The sequence below is a fragment of the Poecile atricapillus genome, chromosome 11 (assembly GCF_030490865.1).
Source record: "Poecile atricapillus isolate bPoeAtr1 chromosome 11, bPoeAtr1.hap1, whole genome shotgun sequence".
Lineage (NCBI taxonomy): Eukaryota > Metazoa > Chordata > Aves > Passeriformes > Paridae > Poecile > Poecile atricapillus.
Window position 1 is genome coordinate 16,836,257 of NC_081259.1, and position 13,400 is coordinate 16,849,656.

The 13,400-nt window shown below is 39.0% G+C and overlaps 1 protein-coding gene across 1 annotated transcript in view; it reads left to right on the forward strand.

Annotated features, from left to right (window-relative positions):
• USP3 (ubiquitin specific peptidase 3) overlaps positions 1 to 13,400 on the forward strand; it is a 42,437-nt gene that overhangs the window by 15,127 nt on the left and 13,910 nt on the right. Inside the window, exons 2-7 of the mRNA XM_058847377.1 lie at positions 1,018 to 1,078; positions 2,806 to 2,937; positions 8,479 to 8,562; positions 10,130 to 10,211; positions 12,379 to 12,461; positions 13,016 to 13,129. Coding sequence (XP_058703360.1) covers positions 1,018 to 1,078; positions 2,806 to 2,937; positions 8,479 to 8,562; positions 10,130 to 10,211; positions 12,379 to 12,461; positions 13,016 to 13,129 — 556 coding nt within the window. The remainder of the gene's footprint in view (positions 1 to 1,017; positions 1,079 to 2,805; positions 2,938 to 8,478; positions 8,563 to 10,129; positions 10,212 to 12,378; positions 12,462 to 13,015; positions 13,130 to 13,400) is intronic.

A 13,400-nucleotide genomic window follows, 5' to 3' on the forward strand; every position in this document is an offset into this window, starting at 1 on the left:
AATAACAATACAAGTAATTTACATGTACAACCAGAGTCAGTCCTCTTCTCTTTGTCTTTCTACCACCTGGCCTCACAGACCTTTATGTTCCCAATGATTTTTCTTTCCTTTGTGACTCTTCCCTGGCTGCTCCAAGCAGCAGAAATTTATGGTGTGTAAAATTCATGGGTCTGGTATCATATCCTTTTATATTTTGGGAATAATTGAAGGGTTTTTTTTGGGTTTTTTTTGTTTGTTTGTTTCTGCCCTCATAGCAGTGCACTTAGCATTTTATTTTAAATTTCTCATCATATTAGTTGGGTATTTGAAAGTGTAATATTATTTTTGTAAATTTTGTGGAAATTGATAGTTGTTAACAATTTTATTTCATTCAAATTTAAGTGTTGTATTTCATAGCATCCCTCATGCAGTGACCTGTTGGGTTGGAATTAGAGTTGGAATATCCCATTTCTATGGCTCTACCCTGAGATAGTGTTTAATCTTTTTTAGTGTTTGCCATTTTTTTTTTTTTTTTTGTTTAAGCCCTTTAGCTTAAAACATACATTAAATTTTCTAGACTTAAAATCTGACAGCCAAAAACTTAGATAACATCTTCTGATGTCTTAAGTAGATTGTGAAGCACAGCACTGGTGTTACATTTTAACCTTTCAGCTGCTTGTGCGGGACTGAGGGTGAAGTCATTATGGATAAATTCTTTATCAGCACTGGAGCATAGGAATACATATTGTATAAATGGTGTGTATTATCATGCATTGCACAGTAATTTATTCTGTGTGCTTCTTATCAGATTGCCAGGTTTTCTTGCAATACCTTCTTTAAAATGGTTTCTTGTAGAACAAGTTTGATGAAACAGAAGTCCTGTAGGTTTTTATCTTGTGTTCACTGAACTGTTATTAAAAGCCAGAAGAAAAAATCGGAAGGCTTACTAGTGTTTTTGCCCTGCTGATATTTTTGTACTGTATTTTATAATCAAGTAGACTTCATTAATTTGACACTGTTTTTTTAAATCTTTTATAGTGTGCCGGTCAAATAAAAGCCCCTGGGTCTGTCTGACGTGTTCGAGTGTCCATTGTGGAAGGTGGGTACACTGTTAGTGTGCAAATCTTTTAATCAGACCTTTATCTTTCTCCTTTGTTGCTTGACTCTGAGGCAGTTCATTCAAAATTTCCCTGAAATAAACCTTTCATTATCTCATTTAACATTGTATGTTTGTGCTTAATGTGGTTCTTTGCTACTTCATGAGAGTCCAGAGATTGTATTCAAGATATGGGGGGTTTTATTTCACTGGTTTTTAAAGTAAAGTAAAATTTAAAGTAAAGTAAAATGTGTAAGTAAATTAAAGTAAATGTGAATGCTCAGTTCAAAAAGTGTGTGGAGAACTGATAATTTAGTAGGTTATTGTAAAGTTCTATTCTGGGGAAGATGTTTCTTTTGTCATAAGAATAAGAATTGTTGCAAAGCCACAAGTTGGTACAGCTTATTTTGAGAGAAACAGCAACTATTCAGCTGGCACTGAAAATAGCTTAAATGTACTGTGTATAGTTTAGGACCTAAAATTATTGTCATTGCATGTAAGAAGTAGCTGCCATCAGAATTCCTTCAGGCTTCACCTTGATGTTCGTATTAGTTGAAGTACACTAGATAAATTGTAGAGGAATTATACAGTCAATGCTGTTATTTATATGTCAGGATAATTGTAGAAAATGTGCTGCTACATAAATGTTTGAGATGTGCATATTAGTGGAATGGAGCTAGTGTTGACATTTAGACAGTATCTGAGATGTGAACATGTTTTCATCTGTTGGGTAACATCTGTGCTGGTGTGCTGTTATTCTGGGAAAGCACCATTAAACTTAGTGACTTTGTCTTTTAATGTGGATGAAATGAGCTTCAGGTTTTGTTTGTTTGATCTGGGTAACGCTAAGTGCCATAGTTTTAATAATGTGTCTTATTCAGAATTTTGCCTTTTTTCCCACTATTTATTTATTTAATAAATTTATACTTGGTCAGAGCCCAGAGAGGAGATACTTCATAGTGTGCAATAAATAATTGGAATATTTTAATTGTTAAAAAAAATTACTTCTGTCCACAAATGGCCTTTCTTATGTGCAGTTGGTAAACATTGAGTCAGTTATTTATGCAGTTTGTTTTGTCTTTCCAAACTGTTCCCATCCTTAGAATGGAAAATAATTGAATGAGAAGATAAAATTTGCCCTAGGGGTCTTGAATTTATAATGACTTTTTTTTTAAATTAAAGATGCTTAATTTCCTATATCTTAAACTTTGAGCATGAAAATGCTTATTGTGTCAGCAAAAGAACTGCAGGATTTTAGATTTCTTATTCCCTTATGTAACCACAAGCTCCAGAGCCCTTCAAGTTCATGAACTCGATGACTGTAACATTAAATCATGCTGCAGAATGGGAAAGCTGAAAATGGGGGTCAGCACTCTGTTAGAGGGATCCCAAACACAGGTGCTGGGGGAAATGGGTAGAGCTGCAAGAAGAGAAAAAGCAGTACAGGTATGGGAAAAGGGAGTTAAGGATTTGCTCAGTTGTGGAAGTGCGTTAGTCTGTTAAGAGCACAGATCCTGGGATTTGGTCAAGGAGATGGAGGGGCTGATTTGGAACACAGGACAGAGAGTAAAAGGGGAAAACATTGGAAGATTTAGCCAGTGTTTTCACACAAGTAAATTGTCTTTTTTAATGCCAATGTAAATAATGGATGACTTTTCTTCCCTATTTTTTTAATGAATGTTAATTAGATGTTTAGAAGTATAAACTTCTTTCTTTTACATTTATTTTAGATATGTGAATGGCCATGCAAAAAAGCATTATGAAGATGCACAGATTCCTATGACCAATCATAAGAAAACAGAAAAACAGGAGAAAGTTCAGCATACTGTTTGTATGGATTGCAGTAGTTACAGTACATACTGGTAAGGATTTAAACACCGTAATTTCACAACTTTTTATATACTAGAAGGTGAAAAACATCAGACTCTTGTGCAGCATTATATTACACACATTTTTCATCATTTCATCTTTTGATTTCCAGACCTGTCTTTTTGGAACACTGCTTTTCCATGTGTATTGTAGCACTGGCTGTAACTGAACTCACACATGTCAAATGTTTTAAACTGAAGAAACTTCTTAAAATAAGTGCTATGGGGTTTGGAGTTGCTTCTGTTTGTTTTGGGGTGTGTGGAGACCCAAACCTCTTAATTGCAAGAGCTGTTTGGTTGTCCTTACTCTTTCCATTGAGCTGGTGAGCCTTTCACATATCCTTTGTCAGGATTCAGAAAGTAAACTATTACACTGTTGTTCCTGCCCAAGAGATCTGAATTAGAGTTGTGTTTGTTTGTGTGTGTACCTTCTGTGAGTCTGGGAAAGTGATGGATCCTATTGGGAAGCAGCATCAAGTCTCTGGCATGAGTAAGGAAAAGAATGAGAAATGTTTCTTTAAGCAGCTCAATGGCCTGAGCTGATTCCTTTGGTGGGGTTCTTGCAGTGTGATAAGCACTGTTCAGGGAAACTTAATATTGATGCTGCTAATGTTGGATACCCCAGTGTCCTTGTTCCCCAGAAGGCAAAGACTGGGGAGTCAGTGGCAAGCACTGCTTTTTGCCTCAGAAAAGCATCTTCTTCCCCCTTAAGCAAACCTGTTGACAGGAGCTTCCCCATTTGCAGCTGCTCCATGGTTTCCCATGTGTATGGTTACTTGTGCAGTGTGGCAGTGCAGAATTTGAGCAGTGTAGAGCTCCGGGAAATCCCTGCTATGGTCTTGTAAAATTACTGGATATATGACTTCTCTAATGGGCATTTTGTTCAAATAGTTGGGTGTCTTTTGGCTAGTTCATTAGGGAAAAAAATCTGTTTGATGAAGTTTGGGTACCCAGTTTTATGAGGAATGCTTCTATAAGAAATATTTTTATCCCCTGCAAGTAAAACCCCAGTTATGTGATTTCACCTGAAGAAATGTTGTTTGAAGCAACTAAAAAACTGCTCAGATGGTGCAAGCAGCTGTAGACATTTCAGCCTAGAAGAAATGTTTGAGTAGCTTTGTGATGTAGGGGAATTTTGTTTTTATTTGCATTTTATTTTAATGACCAGAATTTTTACCTGCTCCTTTGTGAATACATGAGAAAATAGTCAAGTTTTCTAAGGGATACATATGCACAGGTTACCAGCATTGCAACAGCTGTGGGAAGATAGTTTCACTCTCCCAATTATTACTGGTAGCAGCTGAGTTCTATGTTGTGGTTTTTTGTTTTGTTTGAATTATGCCCTGTCTTCCAGTCATTCTGAAGGTAATAATCTGTGGATGAATTTTAGCAGGGTATTTAAAGTCTTTGATTATATCTCCATTATGACAAATAGTGTTCCCAGCTTGCTGAGCACCCTGCTTATCCCAAACCTCATGTGGGCATTGCAGAATACCAGCAGCCAGACTGGGGGCTGTGGGGTCTGTTACTGACCCCAGGTGTGCTAGGGAGGACAGGCAGACCTGCACCTGGGGTGGTGTGTGTTTGTGGGAGCACAGGAGGGAAGCAGTTCAGCATGTGATGTCTTGTCTGCTGTAGTTGAGAGCTGAGTCATCTATGGATGAACTGGAAATAATTGTAGCCAGCTTTTCCCTTGGGGAGTTCCTGTTCTGGGTAATTCACCAGCAAATTATAACTCCTGTACTAATGTGAAGATGAACAAGTTTCAAAAGCAGTTTATCTCTGCTTTCAATTAGGATACTTCAGTTTTTCCCACATGATAATCAGGGAAAGATACTTGAATTTGTTACTGCACCCAATTGAAATGAGCACAGAAGTTTAAAGATAAAGCAGAAGATATCCAGATCAACTTTTCCCCCTTTATTTTGGACAGTACTGTGGAGGCTGCTGTCAAATAGTGCTGCCAGTTAAAACAAATAGCTGGGTAAATTTGAGACATAATTAGCTATTGTGGAGAGTGAATAGGCTTTCAATAGCTTTGAAAAGGCTATTTGTGAGCTGCAGTGTAGATGTGAATCCAGTAGACAGTGCTAAGTTTATGCCATGGTGGTTCTTTTAAGTGAACTTTTATGTAAAGATGAATATTTTATGCTACCAGTGTGGGCTGCCTCAGTAAACCATTCTAAGACTTAATTGAATTCTATTTCTTCTGTAAAAATAATGCAGATATTTTGATGCAGTGCTGGCTTTTATATTTTTATTTGCAGTTCTGTTTACTGCACAAAGTTGAGTAGGATACTCTAATTTCATTTTTATCCTATGGATCCTGATTTACTGTGTTCCTTGGCTTGCATGGTAGTAGCAGTGAACAGGCCTGTATGGGCTTTCTAAGAAGGCAGCATTTGATCCTTTGCCTTCCTTTGGCTGTGCCATAAACTGTCATGCAGTCTTTTCCAGAGTGTTTTGTTGTTTGCTTACTCAGTCCTCCTATTCAGCTGTTCAGTCTTACCAGTGGAGAAGTTGAGAATTTGTTAATATTTTATTTATTATGAGAGTATAACTCTCTTCTTGATTCTTTGGTCACTTTTGAGACAATGAATGCAATACTAAACCCTCAGACTAAATTACTTAACTGCTGAGAAAGAGTCCTGAATCCCACTTTATGGAGATAATCAGCCTTTAAGTTAGTTCTAAGGTAGTACACACAAAGAGTTTGCAAGAAATACAGATCTTTTTTGTCTTCAAACTGTCATAGGGTGCTTTCTCATTCTGTGTTAGGTTTTTTGGGGGTTTTTTTGTGCACAAGAAGTAAAATGATATATGTAAGAACTCCACTTTCCTGAAAGATGACTCTTGTAAATTGGTTTTCTCTGTGCTAGTGCACAGACAGTTGGCACAGAAGAAGAAAGGCTCCCCTGTTTATGTATTTGCATAATATGTTTCCTGTGTTCATTTAATCCCAGACACAGTTTGCAGGTCAGATTTCTCACCCATTACCCTCCTTGTTATCCCTTAAAGGGGCACAGTCACGTCAGGGGTGTGTGTATTCCTGGCTGGTGTAAAAATAAACAACTGTCAAGGACTTAGAAAAATTCTTTTTTAGTCTTTGTGAAGATGATTCTCCTTAAAAAACAAACCAGACTTACTGTGCTCGTGCCATGAGCATTGGAAAATGAGATTGCATAGTACTATTATTTTGCATTCTACAATCAGTGAAAACAAGAAGAATAAAAAGCTTTTTATCCAGAAAGTAAAACTTGAACTCTTTGTTTACTCAGATAAGTGTTACTCATATATGGTGTTGGCATAACTAAGAAAACCTGGGTTTTCTTAATTTTTCCAGTCCTTTAAACTGTTGAAATCTAGTTGGGGCTTTAAAACACAGCATGAAGTTGTGTTCCTTCTAAGCACTGTAACAGCACTAAGCACTCATGTTCCCAGAGCAGTGCATGCATTCACTGTCTCAATGCCATTTTAGAAGCAAATGAGGCCAGGCCTTGGAGGTAGCAGAGGTACTAAAAATAGAGTGTAGAGGGGAAAATACTGTGCTAAGCCATATAAGGGACCCTCTGCAAGGTATAGAACTTGTTCTGTGTTGTTGCTGTTAAAGCATATTGTAGAGCTGCTGTATCCAAAAGAGGTGTTTTGTTACTTTGTGAAAATCCTGAGGATCACAAATTAAGCAGATGTTTTTGAATGCCAGCTTCACATGTAGGATGTCATTTCTCAGCAGTTTACCCTTAAGATGTGTGGGCTTAGCAAATTTAAGTTACTAAAACATCAACTACTTCTAAATCTGTTTATTTGGTTTATCCAAAATAGATTGGAGGTAATGCTTTTATTTGTAATAGTAGTAGTGCTGAATCCTCAGTGTTGCAAGAGTGGTGGTTTAAAAAACCTACCCACTAAAAAGAGAAATAGAAGTTTGTCTTGATTCTAAGTGAAACTCAGAATTACTTTCCCACTGTTGCAAGGACCCTGACATTTATTGATGTATTTGGTTTTATTCTTCCATCTTGGGACAAGTGCTAAACTGGTATGTAAAAATAAGGTTAATATGATCTTCAGGGCATGACAGCAGTGAAATCATCTTTCAGCAGTAAGTTCTCATAGAGGCTTTCAGTGTGCTTGTATCTGCTTCCATCCCCTGTTTTCTGAACCGTAGCTATTCCAGCATCAGTAGCAGTGTGGCTGTGCTGGTGCAGTCGGGGTGTCCGTGCTCTCGAGTCCCACGCTGTGGATTCTGCTGGCTGGGCTCATGTGCTCTGAGCACTGGCCTGGGAGCCCAGTGTCCTGTGGCAGTGGCAAATGCAGGAGCTCCTCATCAGGTCTTTGTAGGTGGCAGAAAAAGCTGACAAGGACTACCTAAGACATGGCTGAAAGATAAGCACATTAACAGACTTCTTCCCCCTCCCAAACTAACTTGATCTGTGGCCATCTTTAAAAATGTTTTTAAAAAAAACCAAACAAATGGTAATCTTACTAATTTCTAGATCTTGTATAAGTACCCATAACTGCTGTGTTCATTGTTTGGATGTCTTGAGAGTTACGTTCATTTCCTGGGGGCAAAAATCAGAGGTCCTGATCACACTAATCTTAGGGACTCCATTCAGTGACAAGGACCTTCACTTTCTCAACTCTATAGCCTTTTTAAGAATGTAGAGTTTGAAGTAACACTGGCAATATTGCAGATTTATGCAACAGAGTGTTGTGAATTCCAGTTGTGCCTGAAGTCAGTAGCTTCATTAAATTAGAAAGCAAATGTGGATCTACTCCAGCAGAGGAATAACCTGAGGTGATGATGATGTATTTTGCATTTGAGTCACTCTTGTGCCAAAGGGAAAAGAGGGACATAGCTACAGTTCTGATATTAAACACATCCAAACTTAGTTTTCCTCACAGGACACGTTCACTTGCCTGCCAAAATTTGAAGCTGTAATTTGACACTTCACAGTATGTACAGAAACTGATGAGTGATGGAATGATATTTGTGGTTAAGCGTGAGGTGCGAGCTGCCACAGACTTCTGGCCTGACTTTGGAAAATTCAAGTGATCTCTTAGTCCATCTTCCCTGGTGTTTTTTCAGTACCACAGACTTTTATGTTTTGTATGTATCTGTTCAGCACTTCAGGTTTCAGTGATGACTTTACAACATGAAAATAGTTTAAGAAGTAATAAAAGCTTTGTATTCTATTTACCAGCAGTCAGTTGGTCTTTTCTGATGAATCTGTGGATAGACTACTGAGTCTGCTTTTGGTTACACTGTTTCAGTTTGAACTGGAATTCTGCCTTGGGCCAGGCAGTACATCATGCTTTTGATTTCTAATAAACAACTAAACTAGAAGAAAATCCATGTAATAAGATGGTTCCTGTACTCTCTTCTGCTGGAGGGGGGTTCTCAGAGGAAAAATCAGTGTGAAGTACTGTGCTCCCCAGTTCTCCTCATAATCTTTCACTGGATCCCTTTGGGGCTTGAGTGGTTTGATCTGCTTCACTGACATGCTTTGCATGTTCTGAAAAATGTTTTTCTTGCAGTTATCGCTGTGATGATTTTGTAGTCAATGATACCAAGCTGGGCCTGGTACAGAAGGTCAGAGAGCACCTACAGAACTTGGAGAAGTAAGTGGTTTGTTTGCATCCAGACTGCCTTGGGCAGACTTGTAATAGTGCATCATTTAAGGTGGTATTTGTTTCATATATGTATCTGATTATATGTGTCTTAATTCTTCTGTGTGTTTGACACTGTGTTTAAAAACCTTTTCATCACTGAGAATCAGAGGTGCAGAACAAATGGATTTGATTGATGATGATGATATGTCTTGTTTCTTATACAATCTTGCAGAAGCAGCATATTACGATGCAGGAATTTCTACCTAAATGATAATTCCTGTCTTTCCCAATATAAATGAGAGAGATTTTGCAGAATTAAACAAATGGTGTTGTCAGAGCTTTGCCAAAAAAGCAGAATTAGCTTTTTTATCAGAGAAATTCAAGAAATGCAGTCTTCATTTTAATTGGTACAATTTGATTTGCTAGCAAAAAGATTAAGAAGTCTTATGAACTTTGAACTGCAAAGAGACATTTTTTCCTTTGCCTCTATCTGGTGCTGTCCTACTGAAAAGCAGATAATCTCATCTGGGTGGTGAATGTGCTGTGGCCAGTCCTGGATAGCAAAGAGTGCTTGCACAGTTGGCCTGAAAAATCTTACCTAGTGCCAAGCAGAAATATTGTGTGCATTCAGTGCTTCCAAATACATCAGAATGCCCCTGAGTTCACACAGGACTCCTGCTAAGGAATTGCTGTGATCAGGGGAAATGTCTAGATCTTCCCTGAGTTAGTGTTTATCAATTACTTGGTAGGTTATATTAATATTTTCATTATTTTCCATCCTCTCTTGATGGCTTTGTCAGGTACATAATGAGATGTAAAGATGTTTAAGCATAATGAGAAGTAAATTGGAAACATCCAAGCGATATAACTTCTTGGGAAGTAAAAGATACAGTGCAGGCTTCCATTCTGTCTGATGGTGGCTTTTGGATGCTTGGAGGGCTTTTTAATGAAAAAGAAAGAAAAAGGCAAAAACCTACCAACCAAACCCTGAAACAAGCTATGATTTCATGATCAACTTAGAGACAAATCATCAACTGGTTTAATTGAGGGGCCATTAATTGCCATTGCTGTGCGAAAGAATGAGCAATTATTTTTGTAACTTAGTATTATACAAATGTTACAATTTTGTGTGTTTTGATTTAAGAGATGTCAGCTATAATACACAAGTGCTAAAATTCTGCATATTCTTGATTTTTGGTAACTTAACTTCATCTTGATTTTTTAAAAATTGTATTCTTAAAGGCTTAGATGATTCTCCTGACAGAAGTATTTCATTTCTTTGACCTAGGAAAAAGATTAATATTTTAGATTACAAGTAGCTGCTACTAAGACCACTCTCCAAGGCACACATCCCTGGGCAGAACATCCTGCATTAACTCCCTGCTGGGCCATGGGGCTGTGCCCCGAGGGAGGTGCAGCCAGTTTCAGACTGCAGCAATGGGGAGCCTGTTTGCTGTCAGTGACAATTGGTGACATGTAGAATCACTCTGTTAAACACAAGTTGATTTTCTCTGGTTCATTCCACACAATATGTTGTTTTTGTGGTGAATAACCGCTTTCGATTGCTTTCCAGCAGTTCAGCCTTTACATCAGACAGACATAGGAAAAGAAAACTATTGGAAAACTCATCTCTGAACAGCAAGTTATTGAAAGTAAATGTAAGTACAACAGATGTGGTACAGTGAGTTTAAAGGGTTTTTGTAAACCTGCTGAGGTTTATAGTTGGCCTAGACCCAAATTCTGCTTGGTGCACTTTAGCACCTTCTGGCCACAACTAAAAAAGCCCCTTCACACACAAGCATGGCTGATACTCTGCTGCATTTCTGTTGATGGACACTGAGCTTTCCTGGGCTTTAGAAGGGTTTCATGTCAAGATGGAGCTTTGCTTTTCTGAACAGGCAAGGGGCTTTTGTCTTTTTTTGTTTTTTTTTATTCTCCCAGGTACAGAAGGCAAAGGAGGAGGTGCACTCTCTTGAGGGAGGTTGAGTAATTATTAAGAAAAAGTAAAAAATGTTACCAATTTTTTAAAAGAGCTTAATAAAACTTGCTTTCAAGAGGAACTATGGACTATTTTTAAGCTTTTTTTTCTCTCCTCATTTCATCTTCCTGCTATTTTAACTTTAGACCTGCAGGATAGCACACAGAAGAGGAGGATCCAGCCCTGACTAGATGGCTGAAGGGGGCTGTATTGTTTCTTCCAAACAAAAAAACCAGTTTCTCCAAACAAAGTCAGATGTCTTTTTTTGCACAGATTGGATTAAGGGAGTTTGGGAGTTTCTTATTTTCATAATTTTGTCCCAGAATTTGAGGGTGGAGAGGGGAGATACTGACCCAGCTGTATTCAGCTGATTCATTTTCACCCTTGGGACAATGGGGGAGAGATGGAGCAGAGCTCTTGGGCCGTGGGACAGCAGTGTCACCAAAGGGAGCTGGAGCTCCTTCAGCCATAGGAACAACTGCCTGAGAGGGTGTGAATGGGAATAAGAGCCTGGGGTGGAGCAAAGCAATTGGTTGCTCTTTGGCAAAGTCTGGAGGGGTTTAGTTACTTTAAAAAAAGCACTACTACAGTCAGTTTAGGGTTGTCTGAATGTGCTGTCTGTGCTTCCTGTACTGTCCAAATCTTGTCAGAGATTGAGGAAGCCTGGGAGGAATAGTGAGGCTTTCTTGCTATGGCAGTACACAGCAGTATTGTCTGGAAAACACAAAGCCAGTAAAACCAGAAGAAAAATTCCAGGCCATGTTTAGATAAGGACAAGACGGAATTAGAAAGCATGAACTAAATGCTTATTTTATTCTGCCTACTCTTTGCTGTTTTGTCAGTTTTATTAATACTTCAATATTGCCTCTAACAACAGATTATCTTTTTATTGTTGGCATGTTGAATGAATCTTATTTCAAACTGCAGGGGCAATGCTGTGTGCATTAATGCTGTGCTGTGGCACTTGGGGCAAGAGTGAGGAAAGAATCTGCTCAGGACACTGTGGTGTTTGCACTTTGAGATTCTAAAAGATAGCCCAGCTTTTAAATTCTGTTAGAACAATGAAGAATGCCCAGAAATTTGATGAACTTCTAGTGTGGTATTTTGTGGACAGTGGATTGTGTCCAAGTGTTGCAGAGTCTAGAATCATAAATACATCATCCACATTTTTCTTCCCTTTTGTCCCCACCCACCTGGAGGTAATTTGACAAAAAGAAAGCTCATCTGTGGGTTCATTGTTCTAGGCTGTAAATGGTGTGTATTTTGCTTCTCTTTTTTCAACTCCGTACCTTTTCTTTGCACAGTCTAACTTGACTGTTTATTTTCCAAATAAATGGGTTTTTCAGAAACCCTTCTGGCCACCACAGAACCCCACTGAGACTCTGACAAGTGCTAGTGACTTAAAAACTGGAGGTGGCCACACTGTGCATATTAGACATGGGAAAAGATGGATGAGGATTGGTACTTTCATTTTTATTTTTCAAAGGCACTGTGGGGAAATAGCTGTCCAATTCTCACTGAACACTATTGGAGTGTGAGTATTTAACATATATACACACAAATCCTTGGCAATAAGAGCCTGTGATTAACTCTGTGTTGTCTGTTCTAGATTTATTTGCACAGAAAAAGGCGTAATACAGCTTTCTTTTGACCAGAATGAGGGAAAAAAACATTTTCATGTCAAGATGCAGCTTCAGGGCAGTTTGAGCTGCTGAGGTGGTTGCTTTGGGTTTGCAGCTGCACTCAGTGCAGTTGGTTATTGTTCAGCTCTGTGCAGATCCAACAGTGATGACTCTGGAAGGGAGGAAGTGATAAATCTTTGTTTAACCTAACTGTTCTCATTCTAGGGAAGCACCACTACCCTTTGTGCCACAGGCCTTCGGAACTTGGGGAACACTTGTTTCATGAACGCAATCCTTCAGTCACTCAGGTACCTTCTGCAGCTCTCCCACCCCTCTCAAGGGGCTTGTGTGCTGGTTGGGCAGGTGAATTTGGCATGTTCTGGACAGAAGTTTACCTGAATTTGTAGGAGTGGTGTGCATGGGTTGATGAAGTTGTGTTTCATGGTGTGAGGCACATCCTGTGGTGCAGCATTCCAGAGGAAACCTGCCATGTCCTGGGCAGAACAGGAGAGTGCCCCTTCACTGCCAAGGCCAGTGAAATACGTTAACTTCTTCAGCAAATGCAAGTCGGGATTGTTAGGAAATGATATGTCAGTCTGGCAGGATATCTCTTGGTCGAAGCAGAGCCAAAATGTAATTAATTATTTTAGGAAGCTGGGATGACAGTGATATTTGCAGATCTGCTTAGTTGCTGACAGAAGGCATTTGCTACAGTGTTTCTTGTCTCTTGAACTGTTTGTGATTGTCATCCTGTATCACTGCATGAAGTGGTGTTTATGCATTTCAAAGAACAAGTTCCAGAATACATACTATCCTTTTTCTCTGCCCTTTAAAGATTTCATTTTTATTTCCTTTTTCCCAGTAACATTCAGCAGTTTTGCTGTTACTTCAAAGAGTTGCCTGCAGTGGAGCTGAGGAATGGGAAGACAGCAGGGCGAAGAACTTACCACACCAGGAGCCAGGGAGATAACAATGTGTAAGCTGTGTGTGCCTTGTGAGCTCTGAGCTGTGCAGGAAACAGCAAGTTTGGGCTGCTGGGGTCACTTTTGGGCACTTTTGGTATTGCACAATTCACTGGGGACAGAGGCACAGAAGAACAGTTGTCTACAAAGAAAGAAACTCTATCACTTGCAGCTTGTTACAGGTCTGGTGCTGCAGGGAGAGGCAGTCAGGTAGTGCTGGATGAAGGGGTGATGTTAGCAGAGTCTGCACTAAAATGGGAAAGGCTGCATAGTGTTCACATAAGT